Raw genomic sequence first — 20,355 nt, forward strand, 5'->3', positions numbered from 1 at the left:
TAGACATTTGTTAACTTGGACCCCTCTCTACCTTACTAGGCGTCTTAAACGCTATCTAGGACTCCGTCCGGGACGTTTGGTAGCTAGCTATAGGTAAGCTTAATAGGGGAACGCTTTATTATAGTATAGACCTTAGAGTTATAGGCAAAGGCTGCTTCTTTAAGTAGGAAGGCCTAATTAGACTATTCCTAGTTCGTAAATATACATAAATATACCTTAAGCTCCTAGTTCTAACGCTTTATCTACCTATTTATTTACGGGTGGAATATAGTGCTAAGTTTACGTTAAACGTGGAGATAGTAGCACATAGTGCTTTAGTACTTACTTATAAATACACTACCCCTATTAGAAACGATATTATCTAAAGGCCCTATTTATATAAAGACTCTAAATAAAAGTTCTACGAGTTGCGTAGCATTAATTGTCTTACATACTAGATAGTAGCGTACTAACTTTATGAAATGGTCTATAAGGACAAGGACAGAGTTATACTCTATACTATTAGGAGTCTTAGACTCTAGGAGATCCGTAATAAAGTTAAGTAAATAATGCCGCTAGGCTCGGGTAGGGGCCTAGAGAGGCTATAGCTCACCATAGGGTTTATAGCGGCGCGATTTAGAGCATTGGTAGGTATTACAATTATCCAGGTATTTGCGGAGGTCCTAGGTAAGGCCGTTCTAAGCGTACTTTCGCGCGATTACCTTAAAGGTACAGTTAAAACCATAATAGCCGCCTATAGGATCGTCATGATTTCACTTAAGGATCTCCTATCGCAGTAGTATGCAATTCGGCACCTAGACCTTATTATTTTACCTTAGAAGTCCTTAATTATTAAGGGTGTAGTCCTTATTACTAGTAGGAACTTATTCCTAGGTTAACTAATCATATATAAAGCGTATAAAGGCGTCCCTTTTTTATACTTTATAAATAAAATCAACTAATAACTTAGGGGGTTATTCCGTAAACGCCGTTTCGGCTAAAGCAGCTACTACTACTTCTTACCATAGCATAAAACTCTGCGTAAAGTTAGTGCTAGCGAAGTAACATATAATGTGTAGGTGACTCGCTAGGTTGTTATAGGGGACCATAGCCTAGGCTAAGGGGTCTTCCCTAGGGTTAAGCGCCATTAGGCCGGTTAAAGTAGTCTTAAAAAGAATGGCAGGACGCTCTAGTCCGCCGGCGCCAAATTCGCGAGGGTCGCTTATATACTACACGCATGCTACTTACTAGTGTGGTATAGTAGCACTAGGGCCGCCCACAAGGCCTATAACCCGCAACTTTTGCTATAATATAGGCAGCATAGCATTAAGGAGTGTCCTCTTACTACTATCTTTAAAGCCTTTAGTATAATCTAGGTGCTAGGATAGTATATTAGTAGGATTTGTCTTACCTGGCTTATATTTAATCTTAAAATCAAACTTAGCTAGTTCCTTAGCGTACTAGGCCTAGCAAGCAGATAAGCTCTTAATGGTTATAAAGTACTAGAGATTATTATAATTATAAAGCACACGTATTATATACGCGGCGTATTTAAGGTAATAGCGCTATATCTTAAAGCATTACATTATAGCGAGTAGTTTTTTATCATATATATCGTACCATACTTTTAGGCTAGTAAGCTTCTAACTACAATAAGCAATCAGGTGCTAGTGGAGTTAATCTCCCTGCCTTAAAGGCTGCAGAAGTATACCGCTATAGGTATAGTCGGAAGCGTTAGTAATTACTATTAGGGGTAGATTAGGGTTAAAGTGGCGAAGTAGAGAAGCCTATATAAACGCAGCGCGTAGCTTACGGAACGCCTATTACGCGTCGTTGGGCTAGGACCAGGGTTAATACTATTTAGTAGGCCCTTTTAACTTACGCTTTCTCTTCTTCTCCCTATCTAACATTAGGTTGCGATGTGCCTATATAAGATATGCGTGTAGGGGGTATGCGGTATCTAAGTAGTTTTAGATAAATCGCCTATAAAAGTTAGTAAAGCCAAGGAAGACCTAGATATCCCTATAGGACTTAGGCTTAGGCCATTCCTCAATAGCTTTTACACGGTTAGGGTCTATTATAATACCCCTAGGGGTAATAATAAAGCCTAGGAACTTAACATTCTTAGTATAAAAGATACATTTTAATAGTTTAGCGTATAGGCCCTAAGCGCGGAGCTGTCGTAGTACCTGCTTAACGTGCTTAACGTACTTATCCTTATTATTTAAGTAGATAAGAATATTATCTAGGTATACTACGTAAATAGTATCCACTAGGGTTCCTAAAGCTTTATAAATATAGCTCTAGAAAGTTATAGGGGCGTTAATAAGACTAAAGGGCATTACTAGGTACTTAAAGTAACCGTAGCGTGTCTTAAATATAGTCTTCTATTTATCTCCCTTTTTAATACAAATCCTATAATACGCATTATAAAAATCTAGCTTTATAAATATCTTCGCATAGCTAAGCCTATTAAAGAGTTCGCTAACCAGCGGTAGGGGGTACCAATTTTTAATCGTAATCTTGTTTAGGCGACTATAGTTAACGCATAGCCGTATTATACTGTCTACTTTCGGTATAAAAAGGATAGGCGCTCTAGCAGGCAACTTACTGGGCCTAATCTAGCCCTTTTCAAGAGCACTATCTAGGTACTCTTATAAGATCTATAACTCTTTCTATAAGAGGTTATAAAGGGGTATTTACGGTAGCGTCTTACCTTCTTCTAAGTTAATTATATGGTCGTACTTAGAGTTCTACGGTAGCATACTTACTAGCTTATTAGAGAAGACATTAATTTTCTCCTTATATATATCTGGTAGGCCGGGGGCTATAGAGGTCGAAGCGACCATTATATAGTAGTATGCTTCCGGGAGCCAGTAAAGAGAAGGGTGCGGCCAATATACGTTTTATAGGTATACTCGCACAGAGAGTATATATAGCTCTACTATAGTATACTTAATAGTTTTGGGGTTTTAATTACCTCCCCCTTATATATAGGTAATCTGCGCCGGCACCGGAGGGTCTCCATAGGTACTCGCTGCTAGTAACGGCAGGTCCTTTACTATATTTATAACTAGTATCTCTACGTCCAAAGGGTTTGCACGGGTACTTACTACTAGTAATAACAGGTCCTCTATTATATTTATAACCGGCGTAGAAAAGGAGTCTTCTAGCTATAGCAAATAGACTATTTCGCCAGCCTTAATATCTACTAGGAGAGTGTTAAGGGTGACTATCTAGAGGCGTTTAGGGTCCGAAGTACCTTAAACGAACTATCTAGAACGGAAGCTAATTAATGGATCTGCTTCCGCAAGCCAATCCCATCTAAGAACTATATTATAACTATTAAATAAGCCGCCCTAAAAGGTCTGCGGGCCGATAGTGTAAGGGGTACCCTAGGAGTTGCTAGTGGTAACTATCGGATTATAAGCATCCTAGATTATTATCTAGTTGCTATTAAGGAAACGTATAATAGGTTTACGTAAACGTAGCGCGTAGCGTATAGGCAGGTTAAACCTACGGACGACATCTTAATTAATAAGGTTAATTTGGCACCTATTATTATATAAGGTATGTAGGCGGACTTCGCTCTGGGGTGTATCTATCGCAATATATACCACAATGCGTTTCTTCTCTCCCTCTATATTAGGCCCTAGTTACAGTTAAGAGAGATACGCTACTAGGGCTTTAGGTTTTCCAAAGCCTAAGCTAACTTCTCTTTAGCCTACTTCTAGTATTCCTTATAGTGGCCGCCTGCGGTCCTTTAACTCGCCTACGTAGTACTAGCGTCTAGGGGGTCCCCTAAGCTATCTAGCTTTTGGGTGGTTTCCCTAGGAGTTTACTTAGAAAAGCGTCGCCCTTTTTAGGTTTTATTCCCTAAGCCTAAGTCTATAAAGCCTATGCTGTAACCACGCTTCGTACGCAATAATTTGCTACTACTACTTACGCGATCTTCCGCGAGCTTCGTGGTATTAAGCAATTGCTCTACACGGCAGATTTCGTTAAAGAGGTCTTTAGCGGTTCTTACCTATTAGGCGAAGTTCTGGCGGAAGAGCTCTGCTTATAGGTAGGCTAAAAGACATAAGAACTAGAAGTCTACCTATTATTTAGGATTAACAAAAGGGGTATATAAGAAGAGGTCCTTTAAGCTACGTATATGGGCTAGGAAGACGTTAAACCTCTAGTTCTCCTTTATAGCAGCCGTATAGTATATTATAGCGTTATTAAAGCGTCTCACTATAGGGTTCCTAATCTGGTCTTAGACTATAGTCTTAAATTCATCCTATAGTAAGGGACCCTTATCCTTAGTGCCTAACCGGTAATAAACTAGTTAGGTAATTGTCTTCTCTTTTACAAGACCTTTAATAGCCTAGCGTGTGCGTCACTTATAGTTATAGTTAGCGTTATTAACCTTAAATCGGTTCTTAACTGCGGCAATCCACCGGTTAAAATACTGTTAAGTAGTACCGCCAATATTAGGTAGTAACTTCTTAACTAGGGCGTTAAGATTTAATCGGCGTATACGTTCGCTATGTAACTTATACTCTTTACTAGAGAGGCAACAGAAGGGCTTTATTAAATTAATAATACTCTATAAGTTAGCTATTTTCTTAGCCAGCTCATCTAGCTCCTTTATATTAGCGGTATTAGGTAGGACGCTAGTAACCTTACTAAGCTCCTATTAAGCCCAGGTATATAAGTCAAACTAGTCTCTAGCGTTCGTAGATATCTAATCGTTTTAGGATTTAGAGAATGGCTTAGATACTGCTGGTGTGCTTCTAGCGGTTTCGTCTGCACTAAATCCTAAGGCGTTTTACAGTCGCATTGCTAGCGTATTACCGTCGGGTGCAGGCGTCGGTTTTCTTTTTAGAGGCATTATAGAAAAATTAAACCGGCTATCCTCCTAAGGGGATTGGTAAGAATTCGAATATAAGGTAAGGATGTGGATAGGGAGTCCAATAATAGAATAATAGGTATATTGTATAGACAGAGACAAATCCTTAAGGGAAAAAGGAGGAGTCTGTGTGTGAGGTAGGAAGGGTTTTCCCTAGGCATGTGCAGAGCACGTACCTCACGGGCGAGTCACCCCTGGGTTGCCCTAGGGTCGCCCGTACCTTGCGGCTATATAACTATCTACTTAGGTTTTACCTAATATAGGCACTTAAGGAGTTTATCTAGGAAAATCTTTAAAAGGGATATATTAGACTATTGCAGTTATTAATAGAATATCTAGTACTATTCGTACTAAAGAAGAATAGAAAACTTAGGCTATATATTAACTATAGATAGTTAAACAGCATTACTAGAAAGGATAGGTATTTTTTACCCTTAATTAGCGAAATCTAAGATAGGATTAGTAACGCGCAAATCTTTATAAAAATAGATCTAAGATAGGCGTACTATTAAATTAGAATTAAGGAAGGCAATAAATAAAAGGCAGCCTTTAGGTTAAAGAAAGGACTATATAAACTACTAGTTATACAATTTAGGCTTATAAATATACTAGCAACGTTTTAGAAGCGTATTAATAATGTATTAAGAGAATACTTAGATAAATTTGTTATGGTATACCTTAATAATAATATTATCTATTTAATAAACGAGGAAGAATATAGAGAATACGTTAAATAGGTTTTAAAGAGACTATAAGAAGAACAGATGCTAGTAGCAATTAAAAAATGCGAATTCTTTACTAGGAAGACAGATTTTGTTAAATTTATTATTAAATTAGGCTAACTTAGTATAGATCTAAAGAAGATTAAGGCTATAGTGAATTGGTAAGAACTAGAAAATATAATATAGTTAAGGTTATTTCTAGGGTTCTGCAACTACTATAGAAGGTTTATAGCTTAATAGTTAAAGGATATTAAGCTATTTATAAGATTAATAAAAAAGGAAGAACTATAGGCATAGGGAGAGGAATAAAAGGAACTATTTAAGAAAGTTAAATAGTTGTTTACCTAGGAGCCAGTTCTTAAAATCTATTAGCTATAGTTAGAGACAGTAATTAAAACAGATATATTAGACTATATACTAGGAGCGTACTTTCTATAGAAATATAAAGATAGATGGCACCTAGTAGTATACTATAGTTGGAAGATAACACTACTAGAACTAAACTATAATATCTATAATAAGGAGCTATTAGGTATAGTTATAGCACTAAGGGAATAAAGATTATTCTTATAAGGTATAAAGAAACTATTTATAGTTAAGATAAATTATAAGAACCTAACGGGGTTCCTAATAACAAAAGAACTTAATTATAAATAGGTTAAATAGGCGGAGATGCTTGCAGAATACTATTTCAAGATTTAGTATACTAAGGGTACAAAAAACGCACGAGCGGATGCTCTAAGTAGAAAAGCTAAACTATAAAATAATAAAAAGCTATTAGGGGCTTTATTGCAAAGGGATACAGATAGATTAATTAGGTATAATTATCTAAAGATTATAGCAACACAAGAGAAAAAGATCCACGAATTATTAGAGAGTAATTAGATATAAAAAATCCTAAACGCATAAATAGAGGATTTAGACTTAAAGTAGTATAAAAATTAAGAAGTAATATATATACCAAGATCTATTACAAAGGAGTTTATTAAGTTATTTTATAAAGGACTAACTTAAGGACATAACGGAGCTATAGGCTTAGTGTTAAGACTTTAAAAAGAGTACATTATTAATAGAATTTAGGGACTAGCTAGGTAAGTTATAAAAGAATATCTAAATTATTAAAGAAATAAACTAATAAGGCATAAGCTATACGGAGGGCTATAACCTATTAAAATACCAGAGAGACTATAGGAGGTTATATTATAGGACTTTATTATTAAGTTATTAAAGTTAAAAGATTCTATTACCGGATAAGATTATAATGCGATCTTAGTAATAGTAAATAAGCTTATAAAGTGGGGATACTTTATAGCATGTTTAGAAGAAATATTAGCAGAAGATATCGCTAGAATCTATATTAAAGAAGTATTTGCAAGATATAAAGCACTAAGTAAGATTATATTAAATAGAGATTTAAGATTTATAGTAGCATTTTAGGAAGTATTGTTAGCAGAGCAAGGAGTTTAAGTAGTAACTTCTACCGTATATTATTTATAGACAGACGGTTAAACGGAAAGATTAAATTAGACACTAGAATAGTATCTAAGGCATTATATTAATTATATATAGAATAATTAGGTATCGCTATTACTAGTTATATAGTTTATATATAATATAACACTATAAGAAGGAATAGGTACGTTACTATTTAAGGCGAATTACGGATATAAGCCAAGGACCTTATTATCACTATATTAAGTAAAGAAGATAAATAGCATAGCTAAGTAAAGAATAAAGAGTTTAATAAATCTTTATGCGAACCTTACGGAAATAGCTAAGGTAGTATAGTAAAGAATAAAAAGGTACTACGATGCTAAGAGATCTAAGGGACCAGATCTTAAGTGTTACGGCACCGTAACAAATCTAGTCAGGGGGCTCTCGCTTAAGCCTTGGCATATGTATATAGACGTGTCCTTTTCCACCTTCTGCTCCTCATCTTGATATCCGGGTCAATAGACTACCAATTATACAGGCTTGCATACGTTCTACGGCGCTCGTGCCTCGATTGACTGAGTCGCTGTGACATTAAGGAGGGAGATAAAGTATAGCTACTATATAAAAATTTTAAGAGTTAATAACTAAGTAAGAAGTTAGACTATATTAGACTAGGATTACTGGGTGGGTGTCCCAGTAGGTAGCCCGAGATGCGAATGTGGCTGGCCAAGACAGACACCAAAACACGTAATACTGCTATGCCCCCTACGCACCAATCGAGAAATAATGCTCTTAGCAGCTGGCACAGAGAACTATAATACACTGCTCTTAACACAAAAAGGCCTCAAGGCGGTCACCCAGTGGCTTATTAGTTAAAATGTGCTAAATTAGTTCTGGGTTGTAAGGGAAATAGTAATAGAAGGCAAGGGGGTGAGCAGCAGGTGCCCCCTAGTAACTCTACAGTAGTAGAGTAAAAGTTTGTGATACTAACGCGTCCGTAGGCTTGTTACGGCAGCAGTGGTTCCTAAGAAGGTTAAATAGTAAGGTAGTAGAGCACCACAGGCGACTTATAGGCGCTAAGTAGGCGAGTCCTAAAAGGCGGGGAGATAGATTATGGGGTTTTCTTATTTTTCTTAAATAGAGTTTTCTCCCCATATGTAAATAAGGAGTAGTCCGTATGGGCCCAGTAGGGATCCGAATCGGACGTTAAGCAATGAATTATTATTATTATTATTATTATATTAGACTAGGACCTTTTAAAATTATATAAAGAATTTCATTAGTTATATTTAAGTTAAATTTACTAGCTAGGATAAAGATCTACCCTATATAGTATATCGTAATGCTAGAGCTAGCATACGGAAATATTAAGCCACTAGTTTATAAAGTAGACACGTATAAAGGATAAGAAGAGAATAAATAGCAAGTTTTAAAGATTATTAGTTATAAAGATATAGACGATAAAATATAGTATAAAGTAAAGTAGATAGGCTATAATGAGATTACCTAAAAGCTACTAGAGAACCTAAAGAACGCTATAGAAAAGGTATAGGAGTATTAGAAGAGAAAAGGTTAGGTAATATTAATAAAGGGGAATTGCTAAAGAATAAGTTACCTAAGGGGGACCTAGGAAGAGCGACTGCCAAATTACTTAGAGTTGTTTCCTTCTCTATTAGAAAAGAATCCGTTCTTTTATTACTAAGTTCTTATAAACCTTATTTTATAAATTTCTACTCCTTAAAACGAATCTTTTTATAAACTTTCTTAAAACAAAGTAGATGGGTAGATACCGTAATGCGAGCATCTAAGGCCTTCTGTTCCGCATCCTAAGAACGCTTAAGCTCTATAAGGGCCTACGCTAGGTTACTATTAAGCTTTATAGCAGCGAATTAAACATAAGACCCTATAATAAATTACTTAGGGAACTTAGAGACTATTAAAAGTTATAAGACGCGCATATTTAGCGTTAGAAGTAGAACGAACATTATAAGACAGTTAAACGTTTACTTTAGTACACTCTAAATAAAAAGAGGGTTATTAAGATAAAGGACTTGCTAACGCAATATAAACTAACCCCTCTTTCAAACAATAAGAACATGGAGACGGTATTATTTTACCAAGCGATAATATTATAGCAATAGTGTGGGCATGACGTTACGCGTATAAAGAAGAAGAAGGTACTTTAGGCATTATAAGTAACAATATTAACTAAATTAATTAGACGGACATTATACCTCTAGTAAACGACTTAGAGATGTTAGGTATCTTTAAGGACAAAGATAAAAAGGAGGGAGATAGTGTTATAAACGCTTTAAGTATAATATTACGACTACTTAGAGAAGAGTTAGAAGAAGCTAGTTAGTTAATATAAGTATAGTCTAGGATAGAACCCGTAGAACTATATAATGAGGAATAGTAACTAAGGTTATATAACGTGCTATATATTAAACGCAAGGAATAAGAAGAACTTACGTACCTTATATATAATACGTATATTACGTATAAGGAGGATTTTATAGGAGTACGGTTGTATATTTAAGGACCCTCGGTCCTTACCTAGATAGTTCCTTTCCTTATAGTAATTCTTAGAATACAATTAGAGTTAATCTATTAGGCAACTACTCCACTAGTTATTATTACGTTGTTAACTTACTTACAATACCTATATACCTAGCCCATTAACGAGTTTACCGTAGTTCCTGCTATAAGGCTCCGTTATAATTAGAGTTAACTTTTACCTATTATAAAAATCTAATTAAAGCTAAATATTAACTAAAAGTAATTTATAATTTATGCTACCTTTAGAATATATGCATTAGGTATATATTAAGTAGCTTTAATACTTAGAATAGGAAAAAATTAAGGTGGTGGAAAAAAAGTAGAAGATTTCCTATTTCTTATTAGGTAGCTAAAGGTACTCCTAGATCGTTGGTGGAGCAATCTAATACCGGCTATTTACTACTGTACGTTTCCTTATACATGTATAGCAATTAGTAAGTAGAATTGCAACCTTAAATATAGCTGTAACGGGCTGGAGGCCTTGCTTAAGGCCGGCTGTATAAGCGTTTAAAGACTAGAGATTTTACGACAGTCTAAAGAGGTGCTTTACCGACATTCGTATATAAGAGAGCTCCTTATTTATATACTGCTTATTAGTAGTAATTAAGGACTTGCCTAGATAAGGGCTAAAGATATATGCGAGTGATTTATAGGCTTAATCGCCATATAAAAAGTAAGGATGGCGATCCTTAAAGATCTAGAGTATATACGCGTTAGTTTTAATAAAATACGCAGCATTATATATGTAGCTATTTTATTAATTTTATACTAAAAATTGACTACTTATGCATATGCGTAATACCGCGTATTATATATAATCTTTCCATATAATTTCTGGGCAGAACTTACCTTATTAAGTCTTATTTTAAGGCTAGAGTCGGTAACTATATAGAAGTTATTAACCTTGCCCTTATACGGCCCTTGCAAGGCTACGTATATACTATTTATAGCTACAATAGCTTGGTACTTAAAGCCGTGCTAGTGCTTATAGCTAGAGTAGAACGCTTACTAATTATAATTAGGCCTATAGAAGCCTCTAAAAGTCCCATCTATAAAGCCCTAAATTGCCTCCTCTCCTATAGTGTAGGGCGTAAGCGCTTAAGTGTATTATTAAATGCGATTATATATAAGCATAGGGTGCTACTATAAAAGCTTTTAGAAGCGCTCTGCGAGGAAAGTAATTATATTGTTAAATACAAGAGAGAGCTAAGTAGAAGATCGCCCAAAAAACAGCTCTATATCGGCAAGTCGCGTAGGAAAGATAAGGCGGTAGAGGACTACGTAGAGAGCAGTTACAGGATAAGGGCGATGGCGCTTACGGTAGACATATAAGTAGAGGTTAAAAAGGTCTACAAGAAGCTTAATTTTAGCCTTTGAGAATCTATATATAAAGTAAGTAGGTAGTAAGTGGTAGGTAGGCGGCGTGGTGTTAATGTTTACCTGAATTTTAATATGACGCGACCATTATTTATTTTATCTAAATTAAATTTGAATGCTTTGTAAGGCAAACTTCTTATATAAGGACGCCGGAAAATAGCAGAATATTATCGTCTACGTCGCCCCCGTTGAAGTGCATGATATTGGCCATATAGAAGGACTATTTGGTGGTTGATTGTATGCATATTGATCTATAGGGAAGGGTGTTTTGATGATCTTGATATTGGTGGTAGATTCAAAAATCACCTGTTTGCCTTGTTTGATTGCTTACTAAGCCTCCTTTTTGGTTGATGTGGCTCGTCAATCTCTAGCGTCAATTTAGTGCGAAAGGCCCCTACTCCACGTCCCGCTTCATTCTGGCCGCACATTGGCATCTATTAGTGGGAAATGCTTCACATCGCGCGGGCGCAAGGAAAACATCGCTGAAAACATTTTAAATTTCACCTCCTTCACCGCCACCTCGCATTGCGCGCCAACCTCTTCGATCCTACAGTCGGCTTCCGCCCTAGGTGCGCTCGAACACTTTCCCAAGATGGTATTACAAAATCAGCTGTTGCGGGGAATCTCAAGCTCTGCCACGGCTTACAGCGCCACACTCAAGCACTGTTAATACGCTATGCCACGAGCCCCACTTCACGCGCAGGAACTCCCCAACCTCCAAATTCATTCCTTGTTATTTATCAACCTTCTCTTACTGCTTCACATGGATCCTAATCTAGACAGTTTTGCCTAATATCCCAGTTATCTGGTGAATCCCCCCCGTTTGAGCCTCTCAATATCCACGCTTTAGTAATGCGTCTTTTGGTACTCACAAATCATGGAGAATTCAGCCTAACCAAGGATCTTATCGACAATATCCCTCCCTATGCGATACTTTCGCATACTTGGGGAGAGGATGATGATGAGGTCACCTTTAAAGACTTAACAGAAGGTTCTGGGAAGAGTAAGGCTGGGTATAGAAAGATTCAGTTCTGCGGAGAGCAAGCTGCTCGAGATGGCCTACAACATTTCTGGGTGGACACTTGTTGCATTGACAAATCGAACAACACAGAGCTCTCAGAGGCTATCAACTCTATGTTTGGCTGGTATCGTAAGGCGGCGAAATGCTACGTATATCTGTCAGATGTTTCGGCAAATGACTATAATCAGTTCACCCAGTCCTTCCAGTGGACGTGGGAACCGGCTTTTCGGAAAAGTAGATGGTTCACCCGGGGCTGGACGCTTCAAGAGCTTATTGCTCCGCTATCAGTTGAGTTCTTCTCCCTAGAGTGCAAGCAACTCGGTTGTAGGAAATCGTTAGAACGACAGATTCACGAGATAACGGGGATTCCCGTTCAAGCACTTCAAGGGAGCTCTCTATCTAATTTCAGCGTTAAGGAGCGGATGTCATGGGCAGGAAAACGCGAAACCAAACGCGAAGAGGACGGGGCGTATTGTCTGCTTGGCATTTTCAATATCCACATGCTGCCCATATATGGCGAGGGAAAGAAGAACGCGATCACTCGGCTCCGGGAGGAGATTGATAGGCGTTCAGAAAATGGAGACCATCTAGGAACTGGTCAGTGGTTCCTTGACTCTCCTGAGTTCAAGGAATGACTTTGCACGTCAAAGTGGACTTTGATTTGTCTATCGCCGCAAGGAGTAGGACGTGATACGCTGACTGACAATATAAGTAGACAGCCCGCTTAAACGTTTACCCTTCGCCGCAGAAGCGCCATTCAATTCGTACACCAGACAACACGAGCCTACTTGCCTTCCTAACACGCGCGTCGATGTTCTTCAGGAGATATTTAATTGGGCTGATGGACAGGATAAGCGGTGCATATTCTGGCTAAATGGCCTGGCAGGAACGGGAAAGTCCACGATTGCTCGCACTGTGGCTCGAAGATACTTTGAACAGGGTCGTCTCGGGGCCAGCTTCTTCTTCTCGAGAGGAGGGGGAGATGTTAGCCACGCCGGCAAGTTCGTCGCAAGTATCGCCGTGCAGTTTGCGGACAATGTACCAGCTCTCTATCAACACATTTATGACGCTATTGCGGAACGTAGCGACATTGCGAGTCAATCTCTCCGCGACCAATGGCACCAGCTCGTCCTCCGTCCGCTATCGAAGCAAGACGGCAACGGCTGCCAATCCTCGTATGTTCTGGTAGTCGATGCGCTTGATGAGTGTGACGACGACAACAACATTGGGATCATTGTACAGCTCTTAGCTGAGGCTCGATCGTTGGAGATGGTCCGGTTACGAGTTTTTTTGACGAGCAGACCTGAAATTCCAATTCGATATGGATTCTGCCAAATACCGGATGCGGAACACCAGGATTTTGTTCTACATAACATATCTCCAGCAATTATCGACCACGATATCTATCTGTTCCTAGAATATAATCTTAGACTCATTGGGCAGGAACGCTGTCTAGATGCTGGCTGGCCTGGCAAAAAGATTATTACGCGTTTAGTCTGGAATGCAAGTGGCCTGTTTATCTGGGCCGCAACCGCCTGTCGGTTTATCCGTGAAGGGAAACGATTCGCGGCCAAAAGACTCGATACGATAATTCATGGCAGCAGTAATGCTACCACGGCCCCGGAAAAGCATCTCAACGAGATTTATGTTACTGTTCTCAAGCACTCGATCTATACTGACTACACGGACGAAGAAAGAGAAGACCAGTATAGAACGCTAAGGCATACTCTTGGAAGTGTAGTGGTCTTGTTCTCTCCCATTTCTACCCACTCGTTAAGCAGGCTACTCCATGTCGTGAAAGAGGACGTTGACCAGACGCTAGAGGATCTTCATGCTATCCTGGATATCCCAGTGGACCAAAACCGCCCGCTTCGCCTCCACCATCCGTCATTTCGCGACTTTCTCCTTGATAAAGACAGGTGCGGAGATCCAAACTTCTGGGTGGACGAGAAGCAAGCACATCAAAGGTTAGCTAAGAGCTGCATACGGCTTATGTCGGCCTCTCTTAAACAAGACATCTGTGGACAAAACGCTCCTGGTGTGCTTGTAGCTAACGTAGAGAGTACCCGAGTAGAGCAGTGTCTTTCTCCAGAGCTTCAGTACGCATGCCTCTATTGGATTCAGCATCTCCAGAAGGGCGGCACTCAGCTTTGCGACAACGACAAAGTCCATGAGTTCCTGAAGGTCCATCTCCTTCACTGGCTCGAGGCGCTGAGCTGGTTGAGGAAGGTCTCTGAAGGGATTTATGCTATTAACTCTTTGGGGTCAATTGCTCTAGTAAGCCAACCCTAATTTGCAGGGATCGTTATCCTACTAACCTATTTAGACTAGCGACTGTCCCGATTTATACGCGTTTATCCATGATATGAAGCGATTCGCGCTATACGGCCGGTCAGCAATTGAGCAGGCTCCCCTCCAAGTATATTGTAGTGCGCTTGTTTTCGCGCCGATGATAAGTATAGTAAAGAAGCAGTTTATAGACCAGGTGCCTCGATGGGTAAAAAGACCACCCAAGGTCGAAAAGGATTGGAATGCCTTATTGCAGACGCTCGAGGGCCATTCGGGTTGCGTCAATGCCGTGGCCTTCTCGCGAGATGGTAAGGTGCTGGCGTCGGCGTCGGACGACACGACGGTTAAGCTGTGGGACGCGGGTACGGGAGCGGTGCTACGGACGCTCGAGGGCCACTCGAATTACGTCCATGCCGTGGCCTTCTCGCGAGATGGTAAGGTGCTGGCGTCGGCGTCGGCCGACAGGACGGTCAAGCTATGGGACGCGAGCACGGGAGCGGTGCTACAGACGCTTAAGGACCATGCGAATTACGTCCGTGCCGTAGCTTTCTCGCGAGATAGTAAGGTGCTGGCGTCGGCATTGGACGATAGGACGGTCAAGCTGTGGGGCGTGAGCACGGGAACGGTGCTACAGACGCTTAAGGGCCATTTGAGTTACGTCTATGCCGTGGCCTTCTCGCGAGATGGTAAGGTGCTGGTGTCGGCATCGGCCGACAGGACGGTTAAGCTGTGGGACGCGAGCACGGGAGCGGTGCTACAGACGCTCAAGGGCCATTCGAATTTGGTCAATGCCGTGGCCTTCTCGCGAGATGGTAAGGTGCTGGCGTCGGCATCGGCCCGACAGGACGGTCAAGCTGTGGGACGCGAGCACGGGGAGCGGTTGCTGCAGACGGCTCAAGGGCCATTTCGAATTACGTCCGTGCCGGTGGCCTTCTCGCGAAATAGTAGGGGTGCTGGCGTCGGCACTCGGGCGACACGACGGTCAAGCTGTGGGACGTGAGCACGGGAGCGGTGCTACAGGACGCTCAAGGGCCATTCGAGTCACGTCTTTGACGTGGACCTTCTCGCGAGATGGTAAGGTGCTGGCGTCGGCATCGGACGATAGGACGGTCAAGCTTATGGGGACGCGGGCACGGGAAGCGGTGCTACAGACGCTCAAGGGCCATTCGGGGTTCCGGTCTATGCCGTAGCCTTCTCGCGAGATGGTAAGGTGCTAGCGGTCGGCATCGGGCGGACACCGACGGTTAAGGCTGTGTGGGGGGACGCAAGCCACTGGAGCGGTGCTACAGATGCTCGAGGGCCATTCGGGTTGCGCTTCAATGCCGTGGCCTTCCTCGCAAGATGGTAAGGTGCTGGCGTCGGCATCGGGCGACACGACGGTTAAGCTTGTGGGATGCGAACACGGGAGCGGTGCTACAGACCGCTCAAGGGCCATTCGAATTTGGTCAATGCCGCGGCCTTCTCGCCGCGAGATGGTAAGGTGCTGGCCGTCGGCATCGGCCGACAGGACGGTTAAGCTATGGGACGCGAGCACGGGAGCGGTGCTGCTGCAGACGCTCAAGGACCATTTGAGTTACGTCCATGCCGTGGCCTTCTCGCGAGATGGCAAGGGCTGGCCGTCGGCGTCGGCCGACGGGACGGTCAAGCTATGGGACGCGAGCACGGAGCGGTGCTACAGACGCTCAAGGGCCATCTCGGATTCCGTCTATGCCGTAGCCTTCTCGCGAGATGGTAAGGTGCTGGCGTCGGCATCGGGCGACACGACGGTCAAGCTGTGGGACGCGAGCACGGGGAGCGGCGCTTACAGACGGCTCAAGGGCCATTCGGAATTCGGTCAATGCCGTGGCCTTCTCGCGAGATGGTAAGGTGCTGGCGTCGGCATCGGCCGACAGGACGGTCAAGCTGTGGGACGCGAGCACGGGAGCGGTGCTACAGACGCTCAAGGGCCATTCGAGTTTCGTCTATGCCGTAGCCTTCTCGCGAGATGGTAAGGTGCTGGCGTCGGCATCGGGCGACACGACGATTAAGCTGTGGGACGTGAGCACGGGAGCGGTGCTGCAGATGCTTAAGGTTGATACCGTTATTCAAGCCCTTTCGTTCTCTAAGGATGGGACGTACCTCCAAACTGATAGGGGAGTTTTATATACCACATCTCGTTCCCCTAGCGGCGCTCTTTCTCGACCGAATCCTTGGCATGGTATATTTGTGAAGGAGCAGTGGGTCTATTGGGGTTTAGAAGGCATGCTTTGGCTGCCTCCCGAGTATCGGCCGGGTTGCACTACTGTTTACGGGAGTATTGTCGCTCTTGGGCATTCCTCTGGTCGCGTGTTAATCTTGGAATTCGCTTTTTAACTTCCCTAGACCTCCTCCCTGCCCACCTTCGTTGCGGTTGACTCCTTTTTATACTTGAGAGCGGCGAGAGTGGCAAGAAGGCTTATGAATGCTTCTGAATTGGAAAACCAGCTTCTTTGAAATCGTTGACCACTATGATTTATATAGGTTTGGTGCGTGATAGGGCAGACAAAAGGCGAAATCTGGTAATGTCCTTTTATATATCATTAATTCCCTCGAGTTGTTACCTGTTTCGTACTACTAACCGCATATAGGTTAGCCATGCGCAAAGATGCCTTGGCAAGGAGTGGGGAAAAGTTTTAGAGAGCCGGGGCGGAAGCCGATTTTGCTAGTCACTGTACAAATTGCGTCTCTCCATCAATTACAGTCCAATTCGTGAGATATGAAAGTATTCAAAAATCCTAGCCGCGGGCCTTCCATACCGTCGCCGGCCAATGGAAAGAATGCGCTGACCGAGCCACGTGACGCTGATATTGAAAAAGAAGCTGAAAATGTTAAGCTCGAAGAAGGCTCTACAATACCTGCACATCAATATGTGGATTCAGATCTCGAGAGGCGCCTTGTTCGGAAACTTGATTTTCATGTGATTCCTCTTGTCATGGCCCTGTGTAAGAAAAATATGTCGTAATTTGGTAGGTATTGGGCTGACCACATTTGTAGACCTCCTCGCATTTCTTGACCGTTCAAATATTGGGTAATGAGCCCTACAAGAGACTCAGCTTTTTGCATGTTTCCAGTATTAATTCTCTGCGCAGAAATGCCCGTATAGCCGGTATGGCTAAAGACCTAAAATTAACTAGTGATCGCTATGATTGGCTCTTGACAATCTTCTATATCTCCTACATTATCTTCGAGTTCCAGGCGATGATGTGGAAGATTGTGCCCCCGCACATGTGGGGTGCCTTTGTAGTGTTTGGTTGGTAAGGAATACTTGATTGGATGGTAGAGTGCTAGGTTTGCATTAGTGGTAACTGAATCTAGGGGTCTGGTCTCGACTGTGCAGGCGGGCATACACACCTGGGCTGCCGAAATGGCTCTCCGATTCTTCATGGGCCTCACAGAAGCGGGCTATGGGCCTGGAATACCGTATCTCCTCTCATTTTTCTATCTCCGTCACGAACTTGGCTTTCGTTGCGGTATCTTTCTTTCCGCTGCTCCATTAGCCAACACTTTTGCTGGAGCTCTTGCATATGGGATCACCTCGGGGCACTCGGGCATTGCGAATTGGAGAGTGCTTTTCCTAGTCGAGGGATTACCAACGATCGTGATGGCGGCAGTTGCTTTTTTCTTTCTACCAGATTCACCAGAGAAAGCTAGATTTCTCAACGAAGATGACAAGCGCGTCGCGAAGTCTCGAGGAATCCGGCAGGTCGGTAATTCGAAGAGAGTAGGCGGGATTGACTGGAATGATATGGGAGCTGGGCTTCTCGATCTCAAAGCTTGGTTCACAGGAGTAAGGTCCAAGCACCCACAGCGCATAGAACGTCTTGGGTACTAATTGGATACTTTAGCTTATGTATTTCAGCTGTAACGTCAGCTTCTCCTCTCTCCCGGTTTTTCTACCTACGATTCTTAACGAAATGGGTTTCTCCGCTGTAAACGCGCAGGGATTGACTGCACCACCTTTCTTTCTCTCGTTTTTGCTTACCTGTGGGACTACCTGGATTGCAGATAGGACTCAGCAAAGGGGCCTTATGCTGATAGTTCTCACGATTGTCGGAGGTGTTGGATATGTAATTCTTGCTTGCTCCAAGTCTGTTGCAGCACGGTATTTTGGGGTTTTCATGGCGGCAGCAGGTATCTTTCCGGCCATTGCAAATATCTTACCTTGGGTTTTGAGTAAGTTACTTCTATTTGCGCTGATTACCTGCTGATGATGTGTAGATAACCAGGGAAGCGACACCCGGCGCGGAGCTGGAATAGTCCTCCTCAACCTCATCGGCCAATGCGGCCCGCTCCTTGGAACTAGATTATACCCGTCCAATGAAGGACCTTACTATGTTAAAGGCCAGGCTGTCTGTGCGGCTTTCATGTTCTTTGCGACGCTTTTGGTGATAGGCCTACGTGCGTTGTTGGTATGGGAGAATAAGAAGCTAGATCGGCAGTATGGAACGCTGCAGGAGCGACTGGCCAGCAGAGCGACCGGTGAAGTCCCCATGGAGACGAATGCGGCGGCTGAGAATTATGGACCAGCGTTTCGTTATGTGTTGTAGCCCTCCCTGTAGGTTTAATCATGCTCGCTAGAACTATATGAATATTTTTATGAGATAGTGGAGACAGCGTCTTCGCTACTCTTAATGCCGCTTCGCTTTACTCAGTGCTGGTGCTGAGATTTTCCGACAATATCAGCACCTCACAAGACTATATAGCACGGTGTCATATCTCACTGGGCACGTAGATTATGCCTTACCGAAAAGTGCTCAGTTGTCTTGGTTCCCTGGCCGGGAATGTTTGCTTCTTGAAACTTCACTTAGTTGCAACGCCTCTGTTCCATTCTACGTCGCGTGTTTTGACATCTTTTTCTTCACTCTCACTTTGCTAAAACTTTCGGCTTCTGCTAGTTCCACCTTCTCGCACACAAAAGGACTTCGCGCTCGCAGAAAGGTCTTGCGCAGGTGCCCTACTGTGCCTACTTCCTCGTCATCTGCCTGCAAAGTAGGGCATCACTTAGCTATCACAACCCGTACTCTCGGCTTCCCTGATTCTTCTTCCCGTGTTTGAACTAATCTCACGCAATGGACCCTCAAGAGTAAGTGTGGCCATGCCAACAGGGCTACAATGTTCAAGCTGACATGACAGACAGAGACCAACTTATCATGTTCGTTGTTGGTGCTGCTGTTCAGGCCCTCCCGGAAACTTTCTTCATCAGCAAGATGCTTCTTTGTCAGCATTCCGCTTTCTACAAGATGAGTCTCCAAGGCGATTGGGGAGAATCCTACAAGCGTTGTATTGAGCTTCCCAAAGGAAACCCTAGGATCTTCGGTAGTTTTATCGAATACATAAAGACTGGAAATACCGAAATGTTGTGGCTTACGGGTGCAAATACCGAGAATGTGCAAACCGCTCGAATTGATATGCATCACATAATCTCTCTCTACGGACTGGCCGACATGTGTCAAGTGATTCCACTTAAAGATCGGATACTAGATGTGTTTATAAACCTTCCGGTGTATTCCAAGGCCCCTTTAATATTTGAGCATATTGAGCAAATCTACCAAGTTACGCGTCCAGAGTCCAAGATTAGACAATGGGCTCTGGACAAGTGGCAGCGGAGTGGGAGCCAGCTGTCGGACGAGCAGGAAAAGCAATGCCCAAGATTTGCCATAGCTCTGGAGCACGCAATGAACGAAAGTGGGCCCAGTGAGCGGATCCAGATGAACGACTTCACATGTGTCTATCATGAGCATGCTGGAAATATCCGATGTCCATTGCACCAATGATTTGAGGCTTAGGCTGTGACCAGCTTGAAGAGACCTGTCTTGGGTCTTAGACCGGCGTGTTGCATCCTGGTTAGAGAGCTCTAAGAGGAGAACGGGCAGAATTTTTCAGTTGGTCAATTTTGAACGGTATCCCGAAGAGGCAATAGGGCACGTGAGGTGCGCGGTTTGGCCAACTGGCGGAACCGACGGCGTGGCGGTGACGTGAGGGAGTGCAGAGGCTCGGTATTTTGGCTAGCCATGATAGTTATATGATGGCTTGGGAAGTTTGACAGATGGATTTCAGCACAT

At 42.5% G+C, this 20,355-nt stretch overlaps 4 protein-coding genes across 4 annotated transcripts; all 4 read left to right on the top strand.

Annotated features, from left to right (window-relative positions):
- The first annotated feature begins 11,565 nt into the window (after positions 1-11,565).
- Positions 11,566-12,930, top strand: K441DRAFT_660214 (uncharacterized protein). The gene has a single exon (XM_067648669.1). The coding sequence runs from the start codon at positions 11,818-11,820 to the stop codon at positions 12,619-12,621; it is 804 nt and encodes a 267-aa protein (XP_067503861.1). The 5' UTR covers positions 11,566-11,817; the 3' UTR covers positions 12,622-12,930.
- On the top strand, positions 12,701-14,645 carry K441DRAFT_461849 (uncharacterized protein; the record flags this gene model as incomplete). The annotated part of the gene is made up of 2 exons (XM_067641784.1): positions 12,701-14,263; positions 14,313-14,645. Coding segments are annotated over 2 exons (1,896 nt in total), but the record flags the coding sequence as incomplete, so codon positions are not given.
- A 2,364-nt stretch (positions 14,646-17,009) lies between these two features.
- Positions 17,010-18,840, top strand: K441DRAFT_687281 (MFS general substrate transporter; the record flags this gene model as incomplete). Its single annotated transcript, XM_067652081.1, has 6 exons — positions 17,010-17,235; positions 17,288-17,321; positions 17,383-17,547; positions 17,609-18,080; positions 18,139-18,466; positions 18,512-18,840. The coding sequence occupies 6 exons, from the start codon at positions 17,010-17,012 to the stop codon at positions 18,838-18,840; spliced, it is 1,554 nt and encodes a 517-aa protein (XP_067503863.1).
- Positions 18,841-19,270: 430 nt separating this feature from the next.
- K441DRAFT_117958 (uncharacterized protein) lies at positions 19,271-20,287 on the top strand. The gene has a single exon (XM_067639994.1). It carries the CDS (start codon positions 19,420-19,422, stop codon positions 20,065-20,067), a length of 648 nt encoding a protein of 215 aa, XP_067503864.1. The 5' UTR covers positions 19,271-19,419; the 3' UTR covers positions 20,068-20,287.
- Positions 20,288-20,355: the final 68 nt, after the last annotated feature.

Source organism: Cenococcum geophilum (assembly GCF_001692895.1).
Source record: "Cenococcum geophilum 1.58 unplaced genomic scaffold K441scaffold_22, whole genome shotgun sequence".
In the NCBI taxonomy this organism is placed as follows: domain Eukaryota; kingdom Fungi; phylum Ascomycota; class Dothideomycetes; order Gloniales; family Gloniaceae; genus Cenococcum; species Cenococcum geophilum.

What these genes read in the sequence shown, in the direction of transcription:
- K441DRAFT_660214 (XM_067648669.1), top strand. Translation starts at nt 11,818, where the DNA reads ATGCGTCTTTTGGTACTCACAAATCATGGAGAATTCAGCCTAACCAAG.
- K441DRAFT_117958 (XM_067639994.1), top strand. Translation starts at nt 19,420, where the DNA reads ATGACAGACAGAGACCAACTTATCATGTTCGTTGTTGGTGCTGCTGTT.